This window comes from Acomys russatus, chromosome 9 (genome assembly GCF_903995435.1).
Source record: "Acomys russatus chromosome 9, mAcoRus1.1, whole genome shotgun sequence".
In the NCBI taxonomy this organism is placed as follows: Eukaryota; Metazoa; Chordata; class Mammalia; order Rodentia; family Muridae; genus Acomys; species Acomys russatus.
In genome coordinates, this window is record NC_067145.1 from 42,755,312 (window position 1) to 42,781,755 (window position 26,444).

The 26,444-nt window shown below is 43.6% G+C and overlaps 1 protein-coding gene across 1 annotated transcript in view; it reads left to right on the top strand.

The window, feature by feature from the left end:
- The window catches only part of Prtfdc1 (phosphoribosyl transferase domain containing 1), an 86,283-nt gene that overhangs the window by 15,118 nt on the left and 44,721 nt on the right, over positions 1–26,444 (top strand). The window contains exon 3 of the mRNA XM_051151243.1: positions 712–895. Within this exon, the coding sequence (XP_051007200.1) occupies positions 712–895 (184 nt within the window). The remainder of the gene's footprint in view (positions 1–711; positions 896–26,444) is intronic.

Sequence of the window (26,444 nt, forward strand, 5' to 3'; positions counted from 1 at the left end):
TTGTTTTGTTGTTTTGGTTTGGTTTGGGTTTTTTGGTGTTTTGTCGTTGTTGTTGTTGTTTTGTTTTTGTTTTTCGAAACAGGGTTTCTCTGTGTAGCCTTGGCTGTCCTGGACTCACTTTGTAGATGAGCCTGGCCTCAAACTCACAGAGATCTGCCTCCTGAGTGCTGGGATTAATGCGCCACCACTGCCTGGCTGAGAGCTTGTTTTCTTATACAACCCAGGACACCTATCCCAGGGATGGCGCTACCCAGTGATCTGGGCCTTCCTACAATGCCACACAAACTTGCCTACAGGCCACTCTTAAGGAGGCATAGTCTCAAGAGTCCCTCTTCCCACATAAATGTCTATTTGTGCCAAGTTGACAAAACCAAAAAAAACAATCATCACTTCTCTGTGTTTCCACTTTTCTTTGAGGATATCACTAAATACTATTGAAACGTCTTAAAGTTTAACAAGCAGATGCTGTAATGATAGAATAATAGGTAGCATGCACGTCTCTAACCCCTCACTGCTTATGACACAGAAGCTGTGGTGTCACTGCTAGAACTATGCTTTGAACCCTGTGTTTCCACCTTAACAGAACTTTCCTGCCAGAAGTTTTCTGTTTCCCCCAGCTTTTCTCCATGTCCACCGGAATGAGCTAATCCGTATATAGCATCATACTGTTTATTAGTTGTATGCTAACGTAGCTTTCGTTTCTTCTTCCAGAATTGAGCGGCTGGCAAAGGATATAATGAAAGACATAGGCTACCATGATATTCTGGTCCTGTGTGTGCTGAAAGGGGGTTACAAATTCTGTGCTGATCTTGTGGAGCACCTCAAGAACATCAGCCGAAATTCAGATCAGTTCGTCTCTATGAAGGTTGACTTCATCAGACTAAAAAGTTACAAGGTAAGTCATTACATGTTTTGTTTTCATTGCATACATATTAGAATGCACAGTTCCTTAGGAACTAATAAAGTTATGAAAATGATGAATCTTGTGTCTAAACACTGAAATGAAAATGAAGAGCATAGTTTTGCTTTTTTGGTTTTTTGTTGCTGTTGTTGTTTTTTAAGAGTTTCTCTGTAGCCCTGGCTGTCTTGGAACTCACTTTGTAGCCCAGGCTGTCCTTGAATTCACAGAGATCCTCTGTCTCTGCCTCCTAAGTGCTGAGATTAAAGGTGTGCTCCACTACGCCCAGCTTGAGTATATATTTTTTTATGTACAAGAATACAACGGCAATCATAAGAATTTAAATAATAATCTTCTATTTTCGCATATGTGGACAGACTCTTTGGGAATGACTCCTGCATCTGTTCAGATGAATAAAGCTGATAAGTGTGGTCAGTGAAGAAAGCCCAGTGGAGGCTGATGTGCTTTGTGCCCAGTGTTATTCTTGGATTCGGGAGTCCTGTGGGAGGAGTCCAACCCTGTGGGGAGACCCAGTTCTCTGTGGCCATCATCTGTGGTGGAGAAAGGAAGCCTAGATGGGATGTCATTGTGAGGAGACCAGGCCAGGATCTTCCACAGAAGCCCTTCACCAGCCGATGATGGCCTTCTTGGCCACATCTAGATGGTATCAATTCCAATGGTTTCCCAAACACATCCTTCACTTGGCTTCTCTTCTCACCATAATGTTAACTTGTGTGATATTTTTTATTTAATGGCCAATTTATTAAAAAAAAAAACTACCATACTGTTCATTAAGAAACTCCTCTGGTCAAAATCACAGCTGTACTCATTGACCAAACTACCTTAGCCCATTTGAGTTTTATAGTTGGTCTTAATTGGTTTCCCATTGGACAGTTGCTTGGGTTAGAAATCTGAATGTGTTTACTGGGTAGTTCTCAGTCTTGACTAGCTGCACTTTGATGAGCTGAGACTTAGTACCTAACCTTTCTCCAAGAAAAAGGTGGTCCTAAGTCAGTTTCCATCTTACTGAAGGTGTGCTGGACTTGACTTCCATTCCTCCAGCCCTCAAGTCTTTGCCCCATGGCTCCTCCAAGGTCAGTTCATGGTAGAGTTAGAGGTTTCCTTCCTCACACCAGCTGGGAGGCTCTCCACTCAGGAAGGAACACTCTCTTCTTCAAAACTCAAGTATTTAGGTCTTGTTCACCCAGTTAGCTGACTGAGCATCTTCCCTCAGGAAGGAATGCTGGCCACGTCTTCAACTTCATTCACCCTCCACGTGAGGATAATTGCTCAGGATATATGTAGAGGACTATCTGCCTTGTCCGTTAAGGTTTGTAGTGTTGTGATAAAACACCATGACCTGAAGCAACTGGAGAGAAAAAGCCTTTATTTCGCCTCACCATTCTCAGGTCATGCTCCGTCACAGAGGAAAGGGAGGGCAGGAACTGAGGTAGGAACATGGAGGTTGGAACTTAATCAAAGCCATGCAAGAATGCTGCTGACTGGTCTTGACATGGCTGTGGTGGGGGTGGCACTGCCCCATAGCAAGCTGGACTCTCCCACATCAAGTATCAAAACAAAACAAAAACATGCATTACAGACTTGCCTATAGGCCAGTCATACAAAGGCACTTTCTCAGTCTCTCTTCTCAAATGACTCTAGATTGGGTCAAGTTGACATAAAAATAGCCAGCACAGCCATCTTGAGGACATGGGTGGAATTCTGCCTGGAGTTTTCATGTGACCCTTTTCCAGTTGCCTCAGGGCTAGGGCAGCTGCAGTCCAGTTGTCATTTCTTCAGATGCATCTTCTGAGTTCCTGAATCTCCCAGAATACAGTGGAGACACTGTTGTTTTCATGGGGGCATCCTCACTCGGCTGATGGGTTTTGTGTTCTCTTGAAAAAGAAAATCCTTTCTAAAAGATTTTAAGAATGAGAGTGAGGTTTATTGGAGGTTAATTTATATGCAGAAGTATTCGGTTCTTTTTGTTTTTGGCTTTTTGGTTTCTTGGTTTTGTTTTTTGAGACAGGGTTTCTCTGTGTAGCCCTGGCTGTCCTAGACTCCCTTTGTAGACAAGGCTGGCCTTGGACTCACAGTGATCCATCTGCCTCTGCCTCCTGAGTGATGGGATTGAAGGTGTGTGCCACCAGGCCCAGCTTGCATTCTCTTTTAATTTGCAGTTCGCCTAAATTTCAACAGCACCTCCCACCCGCTCCCCAGGTTGGAATCTGCAACCCATGAAGTTCCTTTTGATCTTTGTGCTAAAGCTCTCTACCAAACCCCAAGACCCTGGGAGCTACTGTTCCTGTATTCTCTCTCTTCTGAGAGTTCTATTTCCAGCACTTTCATGTGGGTTTTTTGTTTTCAACTTGATATAAACGTAGACCTGTGTGCATTTTACAAATTATTTTTTCTTCTTTTTTTAAATTTTTATTTATTTATTTATTTATTATGTATATAATGTTGTATCCGCATGTACTACCATGTGGTTGCTGGGAATTGAACTCAGGAGCTCTGGAAGAGCAGCCAGTGCTCTTAACCTCTGAGCCATCTCCCCAGCCCACAAATTATTTTTTCCAAAGGTAGTTGTTAGCAACGCTTTGACTTTATTATCTTACTGTTTTGATTTACAACTATCTATGCTTTTGTGGGTTTTGTTTCCATCTGTTTGTTTTTTTCCTCTCCCCTACTTTCATAAGATGGATTTAGCTCATAGCTTGGAGATCTTTCTTGCTGTCTAGGGTAAACAACGTGATGATATGAACTTTCCCTTAAGAATAGTTTTAGCTGCATCTCATAGACTTTTATATGCTACATTGATGTTCAGACTTTTTTCTAGTTTTGGTTGTCACTTCCTCTTTCTTTTTTTCTTTTCTCCTTTAATTTCTTTTTCTTCTTTCCATTTGGATTGTTTGAGGCTTGGTCTACTGTCTCGCTGAAACCAACAGCATTATATTCCATATCATATTAAACAATGCTGTCCTTTTTCTAACATTTTGGAGCCTTTTCATGGTCTAGCTCTCTAAACATCCTCTGTGTTCCCCAGGCTCTCGCCTAGAGGCACATATTCTAACACTTAAATGCCATGCTAAGCCACGTTTATATGTCACCATGCTAAGCCGCCCTTATATGCCACCAGCACGGGGGAAATGTGTTCATTTCTAAAACCAGTATTGTGTTCATTAGCAGTGCATCCAGCAGACAATTTTAAATGACCACAGTATTTCTGGGGCATGGGGATGCTGTAGTTCTTACCCAGGGCTCCCAGGGAGAAGGAAGGCAGCAACTGACATCATCTCTTCACCGCTGTCATCCAGTCTTGCTCATTGTGTGTCTGTTTCCACCTAGCACCTGAAGTCCTTTCAAGCTCAATTGTGATGTCTCTGCTCTTCTAGCCAAATATTTCTCCTCTCGTCTATCACCAAGGTAACACAAATCATCTCCCGAGCAATTATCTCATGTGACAGTCTGCCTGCTCACTCAGGCAGGACAGCCTTCTAATTACATAGCATCCAAAATGGATGGGAACCCCGTCGTCATAGTCTGGCCTATGGCATGAGCAATTCTCCGTCCTTGGCATATATGCTATCCGTATTCAGAGATGCCTCAGCTGTTAGGTCAGGCTGGAACTGGTCATCCCTTTACCAAACCAAGCTCTTTCACCACACCTCAGGGCAGAGGCCAATAAAAACCAAACCAAAACAAACCCCTAAGAAACTCTGCCAAATGAGGAGGAGGGGACTGCGTCACTTTTCTCTGAGAGCATCTTTGGTATGTCCTCATTCCTCCACACCTGTTCACAGGGCTCACACATCATGAAACCATCTCTGTGATAACTTGATTCTGACATGCGCTTTTACAGCTCAGGGTTGGATGTTTGAGCCAGCTGGTGTTAACACTCTGGGAGGCCGTGCACCTTTGCTGGAGAAAGTGGTCCCAGTAGGGGTTAGGCTCAGGGTTTGAAGATTATAGTCTGGGCCGAGCTCCTGTCTTGCTCTCTCTGGTTTGCTTCCTGGTTTGCTGTGATGAGAGCAGCCTGTACCACATGCTCCAGCAGATCTGCCCCTCCGTGTCTTGGGGTCTGAAACCGTGGGCCAAAATATATCCAGCCACCTATGTTTCTGTCAAGTACTGTGGTCAATGATAACAACCCCCGCTGTGTTACTCTCTCAGAAAACGTTCTCACATGCACTCCCAAAGATGTCTCTTAGGTGATTCTAAATCTTGGTAAGTTGAAAATTAAGACCGACCATCACACCTTCCATCCTGGTGTCCGATGAAAACTGGGATAAGTTATGTGTGAGACTGAATAACAGGGATGGTTGGTACCCTTGCCTTTCTCCCCATCCAGAGCCCTGGGCGGGAGCCATTTCTATCACACAATGATACGATTCTGAGGATAATAGGAGGGAAGCTCATTTCTCTCAGGGTTGTATTTTACCTTATCGCAGCCCTCAGCCTCCCTTGGTTATGTCAAGGGTACACTTGTCTCATTAGGCCTCCCTGTGGGGACAGGCTCTGAACATCTCAGAGGTCTAGGCTGTCTGACTTGTCTTTGTTCTTGTGCTAAACTTTACAGAAGACATGGAAGGGATTTGCATGAGTGGCAGCAGTCTAGAGACGGATGGCTTAGACATTAACGTGAGACTGATGTGTCGCAGGCATGCTGAACACTTCTGTTCTCTAACACAAGCGGGGACCCTGGCATCCGGCATTCCCTGACACTTTGAGTCCTCCTCCCTCCCTCCCTCCCTCCCTCCCTTCTTTCCTCCCTCTCTCCCTCCCTTCCTCCAGCCCTTCCATTTTCCCTCCAATCCTTCTTCTGTCATCACTGGCTAGCAGTCATATCTCATTTAACCCTCTCTGTGATCTGGCTGGGGCTCTCTCACTCCTTTCGTCCAGGAGGTTAGTTAAGTCACATGACATCACAAGCCAGGAAACAGTAGCCCCAACTGTCTCTCAAGCCTGTGTCCCTTGTAGCATGCAAGTATTTCCCACAGTATTCCCCTAGGGTTTTCCCAGAAAACCTCACTGTTTTATAAGATATAGATGTGTTTGCTAACATTTTAGACAATTAGTTATGTTTTCTTCTTGAAATATATACAAGAGAAACAAGAAGTATGTGTAAATAGTTATCACCATTATACAACAGTTTGCTTTTAAGAAACATTCAAATCTGAAAATCATGGATGAAAGAAAAGAAATTAAATGCATGACATCCCGCATGCACATGTGGCTGTGCTCAGTGGCTTGTCCTGTAATATTGACAAAATTTATGTTGCTATTCAATGTTTATTTTATTTAGTGAGAAATCAAACCGATTACTCCTTTACTGGTCTGTGGATAGGCACTTCTCAGCCACCGGAACCCAAAGACACATCGCGTCTTGTGACTATTTTCCTCGACTGCTTTACATAGTTAAAATGTTAAAGTATTTTATTTTCCTTAGACTCCAACACATGTGCCGTGTTCACAGGGAGAATTTAACTATGGCAGTTTCGTGGGACACTGTGACTAACCAAGAGACCTTCTCTTATTAGCCCCTAAAAGTGCTAGCAGAAATGGACCTTGGAGAGCCCTGTAAGCACTAAACGGTACTCCCAAAACGGCTAGGAATATTCAGGGGCCAAAATGAAAAGTATGACATCAGAATGTTAGGCTGGGGCAGAAGCAGGCTGGAGGAAAAGGGCAGTCTGGTTTTAATGCTCATGCAGAGGCAGATGAAAAGGTCTTGGGAAAGGCTGGAAAGATGGTTCAGTGGTTAAGAGCACAAGCCGCTCTCACAGAGGACTTGGGTTCAATTCCCAGCACCCACATGGCAGCTGGCAACTGTCCATAACGGCTGTTCCAGGGGATCTGATGCTCTCATACAGATGTACATGCAGGTAAAACACCAATGTACATAAAAATAAAATACAATTTAAAAATAAGTAAGTTAAAAAAAATTGGGCCGTGCGGTGGTGGCACACGCCTTTAATCCCAGCACTTGGGAGGTAGAGGCAGGTGGAGCGCTGTGAGTTCAAGGCCAGCCTGGTCTACAAAGTGAGTCCAGGACAGCCAAGGCTACACAGAGAGACCCTGTCTCAAAATAATAACAATAATAATAATAATAATAATAATAATAATAATTATTATTATTATTATATATAATATTATATATTATTATTATTATGGGAGGTATTATATAATAAATTATTATTATTATTATTATTATTATTATTATTATTATTGTTTAACTATTAATTAATTTGGGAGCTGGATGAGATCCCCCTCTAGTAAACCAGTGTCCTCAGCGATGCATGTGTATCCTTGACGAAAAGCCCACCTCACAATAGCAGGAGACCCTGGGGTGAGGGCAGCAGAGTGAAATCTCTCCGCATAGTATGTCGGTCTGTGTGGTGCTGGGGATCACGCCCCAGTTCTCACAGATGTCAGGCAAGCGCTGCCGCACACAGTCAGCCTCCAGGGCCATTCTTCAACAGGAATCTGCACAACACAGCCTGACAATTTAGCTTAGCTCGCCTCTGTAGTTTGGGGGACCTCATTCTAAGACCTGGATTTTAAACTGGATCTCAGGCCATGATGTCTTCGTGTTGCCTGATTAAAAGCTAGTCCGAAACCTTTCTGCAGGGAATAGCTCAATCTGGGGAGGTTGTTAGAATAATCTCTAATTTAGGATCCATGCAGGCTGTGGGTGGGTAGCCTTTGATAGTACCTGTCCTAAGGGCTTACAGAGGCCAAATAGACTCGGGAGCACTGGCAGGCGAGTGTTGTTCAGTGCCAGAAAATGGATTTTCTTGCCCTTTTGCATGAGGATTTGGTATTTGCCAAACTTTTCTCTTTCTTCTTAATTTAAAGGGTCATCAACCTACATAGAAGCCAGTGTGAAGGTGTAACACTCTAGTAGGTTGCTTTCTCACTAATTTGATTAGCTGACCTGTGAACACAGAAAATATTGACGCTTCAGGGCTTTACAGCTCTAGGAGACATGCTATTTTAAACAGGCTGGAGTTCCCCCCCCCCACACCCACACCCACACACCTCCCCCCACATCCACAGCCCCCTCCTCTGCCAGTTCTTTGAATCTGTTGTGCTTTGTATTAATTCATAATTCTTGTGTGAAGGCAACATCAAGAGGAAGAAAAAAATGGGAGGTAAAATAGAATGTAGGGCAGAACCACAGTAGGCCTGTGAGATCAGCCAGGCAGGGATGCGGGGTCCTGGGAAGCTGGCAGCAGTTTGAAAGTGGGACAGTAAAGCTGAAGGCTGGCCACAGACCTGTTCCCAGGAAGGTAGAGAAATACTGACAATCTGTTTCCCCCTCTCTTTTCCTAACAGTCGAAAACAAAGGTTTATATCAGTCTTTGGTGATTCATGCTGGTAAACAATAGGCAGGTTGGATAAACCAGCATCTCAGTGTTAGTAATCCTCACTTTGCCCTAAACCAGGCCTTTTTTGCTAAACTACCTTTCTTCTTCCTTTTTATGAGTCTGTTAGTTGGACAAAATTTCATTATGAAGTTTTTCTACCTAAATACTTTATTCATTCTCTTTGTCTCTGTCTCTCTTCCTCATGTTTCTGTCTGTCTCCCTCTCTGTCTCTCTTTGTCTCTCTCTCTCTCTCTCTCTCTCTCTCTCTCTCTCTCTCTCTCTCTCTCTCTCTCTCTCTCCACACACACACACACACACACACACACACACACAGAGCCCTCATGTAGGAAAACATCATAGCCTGAGATCCAGTTTAAAATACAGGTCTTCTATAATGCCAGCACTTGGGAGGCAGAGGCAGGTGGATCGATGTGAGTTTGAGGCCAGCCTGGTCCATAAAGCTAGTCCAGGACAGCCAGGGCTACATAGAGAAACCCTGTCTCGAAACAAACAACAACAACAACAAAAATCCAGGTCTTAGAATGCGGTTCCCCAAACTACAGAGGCGAGCTAAGCTAAAATGTCAGGCTGTGTTGTGCAGATTCCTGTTGAAGAATGGCACTGGAGGCTGACTGTGTGCGGCAGCGCTTGCCTGACATCTGTGAGAACTGGGGCGTGATCCCCAGCACCACACAGACCGACATACTATGCGGAGAGATTTCACTCTGCTGCCCTCACCCCAGGGTCTCCTGCTATTGTGAGGTGGGCTTTTCTTCAAGGATACACATGCATCGCTGAGGACACTGGTTTACTAGAGGGGGATCTCATCCAGCTCCCAAATTAATTAATTAGTTAATTTTTAATTTTATTTATTTTATTTTTATTTTTGGTATTTTTGAGACAGGGTCTCTCTGTGTAGCCTTGGCTGTCCTGGACTCACTTTGTAGACCAGGCTGGCTTCGTCTACACTAAATTCTTCTTTTTTTTTTTTTTTTTTTTATGTTGTCTCATCTTGGCCTTAGAGTGAGAAAAGAGACCCCAGTAACTTAGATATTCTCTTCTCTGCACAGGAATTCCCTAGCTCTTAAGGATGGATGTTGGATCTTTTCAGAGTTGGTGTGTAGTCACACACACACACACACACACACACACACTCAGAGAGAGAGAGAGAGAGAGAGAGAGAGAGAGTTAAATTATAGGATGAGAAAAATAACTTAAAACAAAAGTATCGATAAGAGACAAAAGTCTATTTTTATTTTTATTAAATCTAAGACATCATGGCTATAAATTACACCTCTCTCTATGTTCCATCAAGAAAAAAAAAATAAAGGTATTACAAATTAAGTCACATGACATGGATTGTTGAAATATGTCCTGATTTTGGATATAGTAAAATGTGGGAGGAAAAAATGTAACCTGGAATTGATTTTTTAAAATATAATCATTTTCTCCCCTACCTCTTTAGCAAGTATTTGACTAGCTGAAATACTCTGAAAAACATTGTCTTTACTCTGATTTGTCTCAGATCTTGGGTCCTTGTAACAGGGCTGTAAGGCCTATCTCACAGAGAATGACCCACGAATAAGCCTGGCTTGACTCCATCCACAGGAAGGCCTTAGCGTTGTTGATAGGAAATGTGATATAGATGTGATGTAAATGTAGATGTGAAAGCCCGCACATCATCTGACCTCTGGACAGAGATGCAGAGCTGTGGCTCTGCTCCGGGTGCATCCAGAGCGGTGAGTGCACACAGACCACCTGCCCCACTTTTTTCTTTACCTTCTGGTTCTGTTGTTGTTCCAAGAATTTTTTTTTTTAATGTGCATGTATGTTTTTTTCTCCATGTGTGTATGTCACCACATGGGTCTAGTGCCTGTAGAGACCAGAAAAGGGTGTCAGATCCCCTGGACCTGGAGTTACAGGTAGCTGTGAAGTACTTATGCATTCTGGGGAATAAAACTTGGGTCCTCTCGAAGAGCAGCCAGTGCTCTCAACTGCTGAGCAGCCATCTCTCCAGGCCCTGACTTCTAGATCATGAGATATGTTTACTACTGGATTTCAGCATGCATGGCTGAAGAACCTTTGGTGCAGCACATACCTAGTTTGGCCTAAAGAAAGGTCCCCGGCATCGCTGTAGGCATGGCTGCTTTGAGATTTTTGTTGTTTTTCTTTAAAACAAAACCCAACTTGTGTAATACATGTTAATTTTAATAGTTTAGGTTATTGCTCCTTATGCTCTTTTAATAAATACTTGAGGATTTTATTAATGTATATTCTTTTTAGAAGATTTTTTACTATATTTTTATTTATCATGTGTGTGTGTGTATGTGTAGGGATGTGTGATGTGTCTATGTGTATGGGGTATGTGTAGGTGTATGTGTGTGAGTGTATGTGTGTGTATGTGGAGGGGTGTGTGTATTTGTACGTGTCTCTGTGTGTCTGTGTGTATGGGGTATGTGGAAGGATGTGTGTGTGTAAGTGTATGTGTGTGTATGTGGAGGGGTATGTGTATTTGTAGGGATGTGTGTGTGTGTCTGTGTTTCTGTGTCTGTGTGTCTGTTTGTATAGGGTATGTGGAGGGGTATGTGTGTGTGAAGGTGTGGGTGTGTTTATAGGGAGAGGTGTGTGTGTGTGTGTGTGTCTGTATGTCTGTGTGTCTGTGTGTGTCTGTGTGTATGGGGTATGTGCAGGTGTGTGTGTGTGTGTCTGTGTCTGGTGTGTCTGTGTATGTGGGGTATGTGCAGGTGTATGTGTGTCTGTCTGTGTGTCTGTGTGTATGGAGTATGTGCAGGTGTGTGTGTGTGTCTGTGTGTATGGGGTATGTGTAGGTGTGTGTGTGTGTGTGTGTGTGTCTGTGTGTATGAGTGGAAGTCAGAGGACAACCTTCAGGAGTCACTTCTCTCCTTCCACCATGTAGGTTCTGGGAATTGAACCAAAGACTTCAGGCTTGGCGACAGGTGCCCTTACTGGCAGAGCCATCTCGTCTGCACTGTTAATGTGCATTCTTTACATTCAAGTTTAGTTTTCTATAGAAATATTTGCTAAGAGTTTGAATTCCCTGATGAAAACCAGAAAGTGAGATGGCAAATAAGAGAAAATGTAGGGCTGAAGAGGTGGCTCAGAGGTTAAGAGCACTGGCTGCTCTTCCAGAGGACCTGAGTTCAATTCCCAACAACCACATGGTGGCTCACAACCATCTATAATGAGATCTGGTGCCCTCTTCTGATATGCAGGTGTACATGCTGGCAGAGCACTATATATATAATAAATAAATCTTTAAAAAGAGAGAGAGAGAAAATGTAGGAAGAGTTACTAAATTACATAGGAAACCAAGTTTTGTGAAATCCTTCTGAGGATGGAGTTATGCCTAACTCACAAAGTGGAACCTGGTCACTGAGGTTAAATGGCACCTGGGGAGGTAGAAGACATGGCTTTGGGAAGGGGCATCATGGCTGTAGAAACTAGCTGAATCCAGGCCACAGTCCTGGGAAGTAGGCAGGCACGTTGTTAGCTCAGGTGAGTGTTAACCCCTCATTAGTCCAATTCACTGAGCATTTATGGGAGACTACAGTTCTGAGTGGTATGTGTGTGTTAACTCGTTGAACCCGCACAGGTCATGCACCCCCACCCACCCACCGTACACCACCCTCACCCTTGTGAAATCAGGCACACTTAGTTCATTTGCAGGCAAGGCTGTTGGGGTCAGTTGGAATAGTTGTATTCTCAAGGACTTGCGGCTGCTGGAAAGTGGCGTTCTGCTTCATCCCAGAACCACAGCTTGTAGTCACAGCTTGGCTTCATCTTGGGGCCGTGGGAGAGGAGGAAGACTCCATCCCCTGAGACGTAGGCAAGAGTGAGAGGCTTTCTCTGTGCTCTCTCAGCTGTGCTGAGTGAACTTGAAATACAGGGCTCAGACACAGGAAGGTAGGACATAGCACAAAGCAAAGCTTACAGCGGGAACTCGTTCCTGAGAACCAGGCAGAAAGGCCAAAGCCAAACCACATATTAGCACCTTGTACTGGGTTTTGCTTTGCCTGTCTAGCAAGTGCTATGACCCAACCCCACCTAAGGTCGGCTTTTTTCTTAGCTATTCTGTAGCATTGTGTGAGAAGATGAAGTAGGAATGGGGCGCCTTAATTATTAGGAGATGGCTGCGGAACCTGGGAACCAAGTAGGGCCTTACCCACCAGGCAGTGTGTGTGCTGCAAGCTGGTCCCCATCACTTGCCTCTGGGATTCAGCACATTTCGTGCATCTGCACTCTGTGTTTGTGGTTCCAAAGCACGCTGGTCCCATGGATCTTATAAATATACTGAGCATGTTAATTTGCTCTTACTTATTTGTATCTGACTTGTCTCAAAAGGGTTATAACAATGTGGTAATTTGTTACAACAACATAGCATCTAATTTCCTGCACAAAAATAATTGCAGGCAATAAACTAATTTTCTTTACAATTTAAGCTGTTCTTACCAGTGTTTGGTAACCGATGTTGAAGACCATGGCAGTCATTATAAATTTATATGTTCTATTATGTATTTTATGAGAATATTGGGGACTTTGTTAGCAATTTTTACCGAAATAATTATTTTTGAAAGGGGAAAATATAAACACAATAGGATATATAATAAAATGGCCTAGAAAATGCTCCAAACAGTTTGGATTTAATGCCCTTGTTTCCTTTAACTTGCTTAATCTCTTACTTTACATGTATGGGTATTTTGTCTACATGTATGTCAGTGTACCACATGTGTGCCTGGTGACTGTGGAGGCCTGAAGAAGGCATTGGATCCCCTGGGCCTGGAGTTACAGATGGTTGTGAGCCATCATGTCAGTGCTTAAAGAATACAGTGCGAAACCAGACACGGTGGCACACGCCTTTAGTCCCAGCACTGGGGAGGCAGAGGCAGGCAGATTTCTGTGAGTTCAAGGCCTTCACTGACAAACTTGCTACAGTCCAGAGCAGTGGTTCTCAACCTGTGGGTGAACCACTCTCAGCAAACCTCTAGATCCAAAAATACTTACATTACAATTCATAACAGTAGCAAAATTACAGTTATGATGTAGCAACAAAAATAATTATACGGTTGGGGTCACCACAACATGAGAAACTGTATTAAAAGGTTGTAACGTTAGAAAGGTTGAGAACCAGTGGTCTAGAGGGAAGTGTTTGGCACGTGACGCCCAGAGGGTCCCTGCTGAAAAGCTGGAGTGGGCCAAGCAGTGCCTTTAATCCCAGCACTTGGGAGGCAGAGGCAGCAGGATCTTTGAGTTCAAGGCCAGCTTGCTCTATAGTGCTTCACGGAGAAGCTCTGTCTCAAAAAACAAAACAACCAAAGAAAAAGAACTGTAGCGGGCTTTCCTGACCTTTAAGCCTATGTCTGGCTGAGTGGAAACTGTGTTGTAGTTAGGACAGCCAAGAGGCTACACTCTCAAAGCACGTATAAGGGCCTCGGTAGATTCCCAGCATCCCCTAGGCCCTCAAAATCAAAGCAGCCAGCTATGAACTCTAAAAAAAAACTAAAATGTATGATGTTATCTCCCCTCATAATTTTTAAGATTAAAATTTATGTTTAGATGACTTAACTTATTAATCTTTGGTAGTTCTGGCAGTCCAAAGCAGGGCCAGCAAGGAAGGCACTGTATCACTGAGCTGGAACCCCTACCCCGACCACCTCCTAGAAAGTGACAGTCTTCCTGTTGCTTCTTTTAGTCAGCTGTTACATGTTACACTGCAGGCAGGGAAATGCTTGATGGCACAAGAAATACATCTGCCTGATTAAAGCATATTTGCCCACTTGCCGGGCAAATCAATTTCCCAAAAGGTAGTTTTGTTTCAACTTTCTACAAATCTAAGGACTTAACTCTGGGCCCAGTACCTGCCAGGCAAATATCAGGCCTTTTATTCCTGTGGTAAATACTGTGGCTGAAAGCAACCTGGGGCGGAAAGGGTTTATTTCATCTTCCCACTTTCCACACAACTGAGGGAAGCCAGGGCAGAAACCTTGGGGGGGGCCAGAGCTGAAACAGAGCCATGGAGGGGTGCTGCTTAATGGCTTGCTCCCAGTGGAATGCTCAGGATGCTTTCTTCCAGTAGTATATAGGCCAACCTTTCCCGGGTGTCACTGCCCACAGTGATCTGGACGCCACATCTGTGCTAATTGAGAACCTTACCAAAGCCCTCCCACGCGTCATCTCATAGAGGCAGTTCTCAATTGACTTCTTCCTGATGACTCTGTGTCAAGTTGCTGGAACAACCAGACAGCCACATCCAGAGCCCTTTGTAGCATTAAAAGTTAGAAGTGTTAATCATCTCAGAAGATTAGCCTACAGGCTTTGAAAACTTGGACCATCCTACACTGGGGCTTTTATTGGATACAAAGAAGCTCATGTCAGAGGTAGATAAGCCCAGGCTTCTCTGGAAGTATCCACTCTCATCAACAGCGACTTAGTTTTCATATGCAGAAAAGAGCTACAAAGAAAATTATCTCCTATGTTTCTTAAGGTAGCCCTCTAGGGCTGGAGAGATGGCTCAGCAGTTAAGAGCACTTGATATTCTTTCAGAGGACCTGGCTTCAATTCCCAGCACCCACATGAGGACTTACAACCATATGGAACCATAGTCTCAAGGGACTGACACCTTTTCCTGGCCTCTGTGGGCACCAGGCATGCATGTGGTATGCAGATGTACATGTACAATAAACTCATACATATAAATAATAAGATGAAAGGTAGTCTTCTATAATGGAGCTAAATGTATCTAAGATAATAATTTATTTCTATCTAAAAGTACTACCTCAAGTGTTTTAGAAATATTAATTCCTAGGCATGGGTCACAGTCTGATGATTTAGGCATTGCTCCCATCTTACAAAGGAGGAAAAATGAGTCCAGGTGTTTATCTTAGTTAAGGTTTCCATTGCTGTGAAGAGACACCATGGCCAAGGCAACTCTTATAAAGGCTAACATTTATTTGGGAATGGCTTACAGTTTCAGAGGTTTAGTCCATTATCATCATGGCAGGAAGCACGGCAGCATGCAGGCAGACATGGTGCTGGAGGAGCCGAGAGTTCTATATCTTGATTGGAAGGCAGCCAGGAGGGGACTGGATGTGTTTCACACTGAGTGTAGTTTGAGCGTTTCAGACCTCAAAGCCCAACCTCCCTGGTGATAAACTTCCCCTAACAAGGCCACACCTCCTCCAATAAGGCCACACCTCCTCCAATAAGGCCACACCTCCTAATAGTGCCGCTCCCTATGGCCAAGCATTCAAACATATGAATCTATGAGGGCCATACCTATTAAAACAGCTACTGTGTTAAAATAAAGAGTAAAAATGCCTCATTATTACAAAGTCTGCTAGGAAAAAAATCAAGATGCAAAATTAAGCTGTTTGACCCAGACTCCAAGCCTAGTGCCTTTCCATTCGGCTTCCTGTGACCTTGGCTCACTGTAGGGAGAATCTTTCTTTTTTCTGGGATTTCTCTTATTTTGGGAATCAATGAGGCTGGCCTTTAAGTTCCCTTAATTCCCTGACAGATTTTAGTTTATGTCATCTTTAAAGGCCACATGTCTTATGAAAATGGCTGGTTGCCCCCTTAATATTTGCCTTGCATTCTCCTTTAAAATGACATGAATATATACATAAAGCCCCAGATGGCAAGCTGAACAGGAGGGACATGGCAAGGCCAGAAATAATGAGCCTAATGGCGTTGGAGGTTAAGTGTGACCACAGTGTCTGGGCAAAAAAGCCCAAGAGAAGAGCAGTGTGGCCTTGAGAGACTTGGCACTCTAAAGACAGCAGGCACAGCAGACAGGGCACTGTCATCGTACAGACCATTTTTACATCTTGGTCACTGATGTCACTTCTATTCGTACGTACTTGCCTCCCCTCACACCTAGTCACCCACTGCTGAAGGAGACTGAAGATTGATCTTTCAGGAAAAAAAAAAAAAAAAGAATGTCTAAAATATGGCTGTGAAGTAAAGCGGAATTCTGGACAGCTTTGATTGCCCTCTCTGCATGAGGTCCTAAAAGCCCAGGTGTCCTACCCAATCAACCAGACATATTATCACTCTCTGATCACTCTCTGCCCACACTGGCACTGGCATCGGACAGTAGGTGTTCTTTGCAGAAACTGAATGGGTTTGAAAAAAAAAAAAAAAAAGACTTCTATATATGACACTGGAATTCCACAGCTGAAAAGGACATCTCTCCTATGAGAACCTCCTAGTACGTCATCACCCTCTGCTCCCCAGTGGACACACATCCCTTCCCAGTAGGCTACGCTGGTAGCTTGTGTTAAAATATGAAAAGGCAGGTAAGGAAAAACACCACACAACAAAACAAAATAAAAACAACAACCAGAAAGGGATGCACAAGACAAAAAAAATCCCTTAGTTTTGCTTGCCATCTTGTGATCTGGGAAGTCACTTAAAGTTGAAATAACATCTTCCAAAAAATAGAGATTTCCTTTCACAATCTAGCATTTCTTAGAGTAAGAGACCTGTTATCTACACATAGCGGTACCTGGAATACCAACACGTAGGAGGCAGAGGCAGGGGGATTGTGAATTCAAGACACCTGGGGCTATATAATGACACAGCTTGTAACACCAAGGGCTGAGACATTAGTCACAGAAAGCTTGCTGAGCATATTCAACTCCCTGAGTTGAGCCCTAGAACTGTGACTGATGGATAGACAGACAGACAGATTGATAGATATTTTTTAGTATGATCATATTGAGTTGGTTAAAAGTTCAGTTAGATTGACCCAGATTTATAAGTGTTGCTTCGGAGGCTATTATATCCAAGTACTACCTTAAGTGTTTTACAAAACCCATTAGTCCTTGAGCACATTCTGAAGACACTAATAGACTCATATTTGTAGAGCACAATAGAAACAGAAGAAAATGTCCAGATGCTATTTCCATGGAGACAGAATAAGTAGCAAAATCAAGACTGTGACACAGCAAGAGAACACAAAGAGAAGGATTTGCTTCTGCAACTAAAAGCGCATACACTTCAATAGCTGCTCTTGATCTCCTACCCAACAGCTGTCCCTACTCCCCACCAAACTTCCCTGCCTCCATCACAGAGACAGCTCACACCAGCACCTTGCTTTCCTAGCGTCCTTTGCACTAAGATGGGTCTTCATCAAGGGGGAGGAAGATTTGCTGAGACTCTTCTTAGAGGAAAGAGTTTGCTTCTCCAGTTTAAAAAAAAAAATACACGAATGGTAGAAATCTCTCTGTGTGAAGAAGGACATTATTTTATATGAACCCTGCAGCTATGGTGACTTTCTTGAGACCATGAGATGGCCAGTAAGAAGGCTTGGGTACTAAGTGAAGATGGCAGGGAGGAAAAGGATGGAGCTTGGGTCTTCAATGGCACCAATGAGCCAAGGTGCTGTTGGCTAATGGGAAAATGCAAAAATATGGGATGTAGTCCATAAAGGAAGACGTTTAAATGGCAAAAAGAGCCTTGCAGGAAAGGGACATGCTGCTGCCACCGTTCCAGTGGGCACAGCAGTGTGGAACCCTTCCTGTCCACAAATAGTTATACTGAGTATGTGACCCTATTCTGTGTGGCAAGGTTTTAGGGAGTAAACAATGTGTACTCCTTGACATTTGGGATTCTACATTTTTTTGGCAGAACACACAAGAATTGGAAATAGAAGGAAAGATATGAAATATGTCAGTGAGAATACTATGAAAAAAACTAAAGTGGACCAGAGAGATGCGATGGAATTGAAGGAAGTAGGGCCAGAGGTCAGGGCAGCTAGCTGCTAATTGCAGGCATTTGAAACAGTGATTGGAAGAAAAGAAGAGTGCAAGTCATATGGACGGGGAAGTGAGTTCTAGAAAGCTGAGACAGCAAGGGCAGAACCCCTAGGTGGGGATGTATTTGGTACATTTGAAGAAAAGCAAAGACAGCCAAAGAAAAGTCAGTTGGAAATATTAGATGACTAAGAGAGGTAGACAGGGGTAAAATACTGTTGAGTCTGGCAGGCCGTGGCTTAGCCTTCTGCTCTGTAAAGGGAGGGGAAGGTTTTCTTGGGATTTGACTACGGTGGCATAATCTGACTCATGTTTTAAGCATGAAGTCAAAGTTCAAAGCAGAGAGGTGTTTGAAATCCATTGCAGTGAGAGACAGTGGTAGCTTGAGCCAGAACCCTGACAGAAGGCCTGGTGAAAAGCATTTGGATTATAGCTAGATCTTAGAAAGACAAAGCTGTTATTGAGGATATTCGATACTAGTGGGCTCCAGGGTTGGGCTTGAGCAAAAATATGAACTGGGTTGTCGTTCACTAACAAGGGGAAGAGAGAACTAGGAGTTTTGATTTTGGCCTATTTGTTCTTTGGTATCCAAGTTGGGTATGAGTCAGAAGGCTAAGTGAGGTTACCATCCAAAAAGACGTCAAGTCCTGATAAAGAATGGGTCACCCAGGAAATGAGCGTACATAGAGGAGAGCTCTACATAGACGGACATGCTTGGAGGCTGAGACTGGGGCATCCCAATACTTAGAAACTAGGAGGACAGGATAAAACCAATGAAGAAGTGGGGGTGGGGGGCTGCCACAGGGACCCATGCCTTGGGAGTCAAGTAGAGAAGGGCTGTTCTGCCACCAGGTAGGTGCAATTGATGTACCAGTCAAGAAGCCTGAAGCCTTACCTGTCACTTTAGCACTTGGGATGCAGAGACAGGGGGATTGCAAGTTTCGAGGTCAGCATGGATTATACAACAAAACTCTATCTCAAAATAGATTTAAAAAAAAAAAAAAAAAAGTCAAAAAGAAAACCAAGAAAAGAAAATTGAAATCCAACCAAACTTATCAAGAGGAACACGTTGCTGGCACTGTTAAACCGTGATGCTCCACGGAAACCAACTCTTCCCATGAGTCAAAATGAGTGGAGTCAAACTGGGAAGTAACTCCAGAGCTGGACAGCCTGTGAAACTCTCACCTTGCCAGTGGAATCATGGAAACCTAATTTGGGAAAGGCTCTATCTTACATTTTTATTGCTATGAAGAGACACCATGACCACAGCCACTCTTATAAAGGAAAACATGTCATTGGGTCTGGCTCACAGTTTCAGAAGTTCAGTCCACGATGGTCGTGGCAGGAAGCGTGGCAGTGTGTGGGTGGACACAGTACTGGAGAAGGAGCTGAGAGTCTCACATCAGATCTGTAGGCCTCAGGAAGTGAACTGGCCTGAGCTTCTGAGACTTCAAAACCCAGGCCCTAGTGACAGACTTCCTCCAACAAAGCCACACCCCCTCCAACAAAGCCACACTTCCTCCAACAAAGCCACACTTCCTCCAACATAGCCACACTTCCTCCAACAAAGCCACACCTCCTCCAACAAAGCCACACATCCTAATTGGGCCATATCCTATGGGCCTATGGGGACCATTTTCATTCAAACCCCGACAGGGTCACTGAAAGGAAAATGGGAAGTTTGGTGTGGTGATTTGCCCTGAGTAGATGTGGTCCATGAAGGGTTTGTCAGTGTAGAGACCATGGCAACAGAAGCCAGATTGATTCCCCTTCCCAAATGTCGGAAGCCTTTGAAGAAAGGCAAGCAGGACACAAAGCAAGATGCAAACCTCTAGCATCATAAAGAATAGAGATGTATCTGGGCTGCATGTTGGGCCAGCAGCTCTAGGGTTCAAGACCAGCCTACACTGAGTAGCAACACCAAGTGTGTGTGTGTGTGTGTGTGTGTGTGTGTGTGTGTGTGTGTGTGTTCGCGTTTGTGAGCACAGTGTGATAACCCAGCTAAGCCTGACAACTTGAGTTCTATGGTGTCCGGAGTGCACATAGTGAAAGAAGAGAGCTGACCCCCACAAGTTGTCCTCTGGCCTCCACATGCACTCTGCAGCATGCACACAAATAAACAGATACAAATGTAGGGTTTTGTTTTGTTTAAGAAAAAGAGAGATGTAATTGGTACAGATTTCAGTATAGCATACTGTGCTTTGGTACGACGTTACTGGATGTTTCTGATTGCACTGTTCTTCTCCCTGGTAAAATAAGGGCAATCTGGTAAAAGAATCTCGCAAGCAGATGGCTTATGAGTAGTAAAATGGATGCCACATGGAAGAGCCCGGGTGCTATATCACGCTACTGTCTCAGAGTTGGGCCTGGTATAGTGTTATTTGCCTTGACATAGATGCAGTTTTATACAATTCCTTGAGTGCCAGGCATGGTGGTACACGTCTGTTCTGTACTCAGGAGGCAGAGGCTGACGGATCACTGTGAGTTCAAGGTCAGCCTGCTCTACCAAGTGAGTTCAGGACAGCCAAGGCTACACAGAGAAACCCTGTCTCGAACAACCAAAATAAAATAAAATAAATTTCCCTGAAAGGCATTTCCATGGGCTGGACCATATATGAAATAGAGCAGGTCTTGGGGTCATATTTTCTTGTTATATTCCAAAATAAATGTCACTGACTTCTCTGAAGCTCCTCCCTTTAAACAAGCCCTTGGATTTGTAAGGTTAGGGTACTCTTGCACCCATGGGAGGCTGGGCCAGTGAACACCTTGTAGCCGGAGGGTGTTCCAGGCCAAGAGGAACGTGGCTGCCAGGCTGAGTGGCCTCAGGCTCACCTTTGTTCTGTGTTTGCTCTTGATCTCGTTTATTTTCAGTGTCCATAGGGCACTGCTTTTGTTCTCTCTGGCTCACAAAATAGAAAGCAGATAGCAAACGCCTAAGGAATACGTTTTTTGGTTTTTGGTTTTTTTTTTTTGAGAGCCATCATGACTTTCACTTTATTTTCACAGAAACTGAGACCAAATTGGAATCTTTCAGTAGAAACAGTCACATTCCTCACTCATGAGGAAAATATTTAAAACTTTAGCAAGTGGGCCCAGTGTCCTAAAACGTTTACTCGGGGCTATTGTTAACTTCATTTTCTTATTTAAATATGTGATTTTGAGTCCTGAACTTATGATTTATTTTTGTCTGTCTGGCTTGAAACTTTTATAGCTTTAGAGCCCTTGAGCTGAGACATTCAAAGAACACTGTGGGTTTTGAATTTCAATTTTTGTATTTCAGCTCATGGTCATTCAATTTATCAACATTAAAAAAAAAAAATTCAAGGCACATGGATATTTCCCAGAAGTCTAATGGTTTCCCCCAGGGGAAACATAAAATTTCATTAGTCTCTGAAGTTAAAAATCTCCTAGCCCTTTAAAAAAATAACCATGGAAATCCTGTTTCCAATGCGGGACTCGGGGAAGACCTGTCTATGCTTCCTGAACCAGCAGTTCAGCTTGCTGACTTTCAGGAGGTGAACTCCAGGCCCTCTGTTAGAGAAAGACTCTGAAATTTGTGTTGGAATCACTGTCCCAAGGGTTTAATTGAAAGTGACGATATGCTCAAATAGAGGCATGCTAAATCATTGGGGCAGCCTTGGAAGGGTCATTTTAGATAAGACCTCGGATAAGAGGTCTTAATGCCTGGCTTGGTTCTAATCTTCTGGTTGTTGTGATCATTAGGGAATTATATTTAACCTGTCTTCTGAGCATAAAGACCTATGAGCTTAGACTTGACATAGTTAAAGGACTTGGGGTCATAGTAACAATAATAGTACCCAACAAAGGACTTTATAATAATTGAAAAGCGCATTGATCATCTGAGAAGCCTAATCAATATGTGTGCAGTTATCTAAGGGGTCAAGTGAAGAGGAGCAGTGGCCCAGAACTCCCTGACTGTGCTGCCCTCTCGTTTCTAAGCTAAGCTGCGTCAGAGCCACCCAGGGAAGCTAACTATTGGCTTATCTGTTTCCGCAGTTGCTCTGCTCGGTGACTCTGCCTCAAAAGCTGGGCAGCCCTTTAAACTGTATTGTTTCCTCCATAAAATACTTTGTGCACTTTGATGATAAATGAGAGGAAACATTTAGAAGCCCTGTTTATATTTTACTTAGCGTAAAGACTGTGTTATACTGTACTGTCAAAATCTGCTTTTTAAACCTAGTAAATGGAGTCGTCCACACTGCTGTAACCATCCCATAGCATGGAAGATGGTAACAAGAGGCCGTCGGGACAAATGGAAGAGCAGCAGGATTTGGTTTGTGGTCGCAGAGGGTGACAGGGATCCTGCATTTAGAATGGAATGGACAGTGGGGCAGAATCTGAGAGACTAATACAAGGTTGCCATAGAGAGCTGGGTGAGAGCTGCTGAGCCAGGAGGGAAGGGCCGTGCGGGCTGAGAACTGTGAGAGCCAGGCTGTGTACAGTGTCAGCCAAGAGCCAGGACTGCATGGGAGGTGAAACAGGGTGAAGCATCAAGAGCAACTTCATAGTTTGGGCAACAGGCACAAATTGGACAAAATTATTACTAAAAAGATCCAATAAAAGTCATGTGTCCAAGTAATGTGCTTATAACTCATTCATAAGAGGACAAGTAACTGATTTTTTTTTTCTTGGTCAAAGAATTGACTAAGCCCTCTACCAAGCAACGACAGCTAAGTAGTAAACGAGGAAGTGGAAAGATGGTCAGCATCATTAGACCTGGAGGTGGGGGGACAAAGCAAACTCAGGAGGCCATATCCTTCACACCCACCAGGTTGCCCACAATCCAGAAGTGAATAGAACCCGTTGTTTATGGGTGGAGAAACTGGAACCCGCTGGTGAGAATGAGATTGTAAAATGCTCTGGCCAGTTTGAAAATCGCTTTGGCAGGTTCTTATAAAGTAAACACACAGTTAACATGACCCACATCCCTTCCCCCAGGCATTTATCCAGATGAAATGAAGACTTTTTTTTTTTTTCCAACAAGGCTGGTCTGCAAATGTTCATAACTACTGTATTTATAATAATCTAAACTAGACTCCCCAAATATCCAAGACCATTGAAGGATTAGGGAAATGGAGGTACGCCCGTGAGCTTCACACCACTCAGCAATTCAAAAGAAATACATTGCGTCCAAGGGATGAGGGCCACTGTGATGCAGCATAAAGGGCCTCAGATAAATTAGATTCGGTAAAAGAGCTGGATTCAAAAAGCTAATGACCACATTTAAATGAAACTCTAGGGGGAAAAAACAGCAGAAAGCAGAGCAATGTTTGTGAGAGGCAACAGCAGAGAGCAAAGACACAGGGACAGGAGGGACGCCAGGAACAGGGTGGGGTGACATAGTCTGCCATGTCAGGGTTGTGATGAAGGGCTCAGGCCGAATGCACTGGTCATACCTGACTAGATGAAATACCAGTATTAATGTGTATAAATTTTGCCTCAAAGGACCTGATTTTTTTTTAAAACATAACTGTAAGTATTACGGCATTTTGTGTTTGAATCAGCCCATTTTAACTGAGATTTGATAAAGAAATAAGCAGGTGTTAACATGCTTAAGCAATCTTGTAAGACAAATATATATATATATATATACATTCATATTTATATATACATTACACACACACAGATATATATATATATATAAACTCTCTAGGTATCTGCCTCCTTAGCTTTAAAGTACAAATCATAGTTACTGACTTGGGTTGGATTTTTGTTTTTGTTCTTTAAATACAAAAAGCCATGTATACTAATGATTTATGTTAATTGTTTTGAATATTATCTACTTTCAGTTCGGCATTTTTTGTTACTATTTTGTTTTTTCAAGACAGAGTTTCTCTTTACAGCCCTGGCTGGCCTCAAACTCAAAGATCCACCTGCCTCTGCCTCCTGAGTGCTGGGATTAAAGGGGTACACCACTACTCTGGAACAGTTCAGCTTTTATTTAGCGCGATCCAGTGGTGGTTTGTTTTATAGTCTTTATAAACTTTAAGTGGGTTTGAAGTACTTTGTAGGCTTATCATTTTGCCTGCAGTAGTCCATTTTAGCAAAGCTGGTGGATGTGTAATTAGAGGGCAGGGCTCTATCCCACACTGACAGCCAGACATTTGAGGTTTTCAGTTGCCTCACACGCCACTCACGATGACAGTACTTACTGTGTTTTCGTGTATGCATTATTGTAATTGCCACCAGACCCTTGACATGGGGATCATTTTCTCCACTGTACACAGAATAGAGTTTAAAACACATGAACTGTTTACCGGCTTGACTGTGGTCGGCCGACTTGTAAAATGAAAATTACGACTTCAGTTACCAGGCTTTCCAAGCACTCTGGTTTCCTCAAGCCCTCCCCTGTTCCGCTACCGGGGTGTAGCTCAGGGAACAGAGCATTTGCGGAGCATCCAGAAGACTCTTGAGTCAGACCCCTAGCACCCCCAGCCCCTTGAACATGAGAATTGTCAAGATTGTGATTTTTCACAGCCTGTGAATCCTCAGCTGTTTTCCAGCTCACTGGACAAGGTCATGTATTTCCTAAATTTCAGAGACAAGCCAACATTGCAGGTAGTTTCTGGCTGTAGGCACTAAGGAAGGGCTTTCTGCGGCACTTCACAAAGGAGCTAAGAGCTCCGAAGACTTGGAACAAGAAACAAGAGATGGCTCAGAGGTTAAGAGCGCCACCTACTCTTTCAGACGTCCTGAGTTCAATTCCCAGCAACCACATGGTGGCTCACAACCATCTGCAATGTGATCTGATTCCCTCTTCTCAGATAAAGCACTCATATACAATAAATAAATAAAAATCTTTTTTTAAAAAAAGTAACTTAAAAAAAAAAAAGAAACAAGAGAACACAAAGTATCTTTTTTTTGTTTTTTTTAAGGATAAACTAGGGAACAAGGATGTGTGAAATCGAAATTTAGTGTCAAGTGTAGCACTATCAGCCTTTGGCTACTAGATGAAAGGGGCTTGTTTTAGTCAGGGTCACTATTGTGATAAAACATGACTAAAAGCAAGCTGAGGAGGAAAGGAAGGTTTACACTTCCACACCCAAGTTCATCTTTGAAAGAAACCAAGAGAGGAGCCCAAAGAGGGCAGGAATGTGGAGGCAGGAGCTGTTGCAGAGGCCATGGTGGGGTGCTGCCTACTGGCTTGCTCCCCATGGCTAGTTCAGCCTACAGCACACACAAATCACTAATTAAGGAAAACGTCCTGCAGCTGGATCTCATGGAGGCATTTCCTCAGTTGATGCTCCCTCCTTTCCGATGACCCTAGCCTGTGTCAAATTGACATAAAACTGGCCAGCATGGGACTCTTTTTGGTGCAAAGCTGACAGAATTAAGAAACACATGTACAGGATTCTAAAATGTTTCCATTTCCCTAGCATCTGCTGAGAGTCTTTACACCAGTGATTCTGGTAGACCCTGGGAATCCAGGGGAAAATAAATCACTCAGTTGATGGGCCTCAGAAAGAAAGGCAAGCTAAAACGCAAACAGCAGCATCCTGTACCCTGACATAAGAGTGATGGGCACTCTTGTAATAAAGAGGCAGGTCTGCCGAGCACAGTGAGGTACGTCCTGTGGAGGCTGAGGCGGGGAGACCCCAAGTTCAAGGCTAGCTAGACTTTTTTTTTTTCCTCTGAGAAAATGCTCTGCCAAAGCAAGGTAGATAATCCACTTTTTACTTAATGAGGTAATTGAGGCCAGAAGGTCAGGCGCTTTGCCGTCGGTTGGCCTCCCAGGATAGAAATAGAAGTTTATGTTTAGGGGTCAGAAAAATGGCTGAGTGGAAAAAGGCTCCTGCTGCCTGATGGCCTAAGTTTGATCCCCAAAACCCCACACAATGGAAGAGAAGAGAGATCTGCAGATTGCCATCTGATACACCCCGCCACACACACACACATACACACACACAAATAAATAAGATGTAGTTTTAAAACAGTTTAAAGACAATCTTCCTCTTTCCCTCATACTGACCCCAGCAACACCCCTCCCCACCTCTCTTCGTCTTTTCCACATTAGCTGGAATCAAAGAGGTTATTTTGAAAGAGGCCATGTTGTTTCCATGCCTCCTACAATCCCAGTTGTACAGGGTCAGAGGAGAAGTGGGTCTCAAATCCAATAACGCCCTCGGTGATACATGGAAGATCCCAGTGCTCAGCCCCTCAAGTCCTGCCCACACTAGCTACACTCAGGAGAACGCTAGAGCAGGCAATTTGTTTCTACTTGAATGAGATTGTGAAAACCATCAAAGTAATAAGCATTCTTTTCATAAAAATGGAATTTGAAATGCAGTGTGGTAGTCCACTGGTGTTTGACTAAGTACCAAAATACATTGAGGAGTGTCACTCAGTGGTGGGGTTCAAGGGTGTAATGGAACTCTGGGCCCT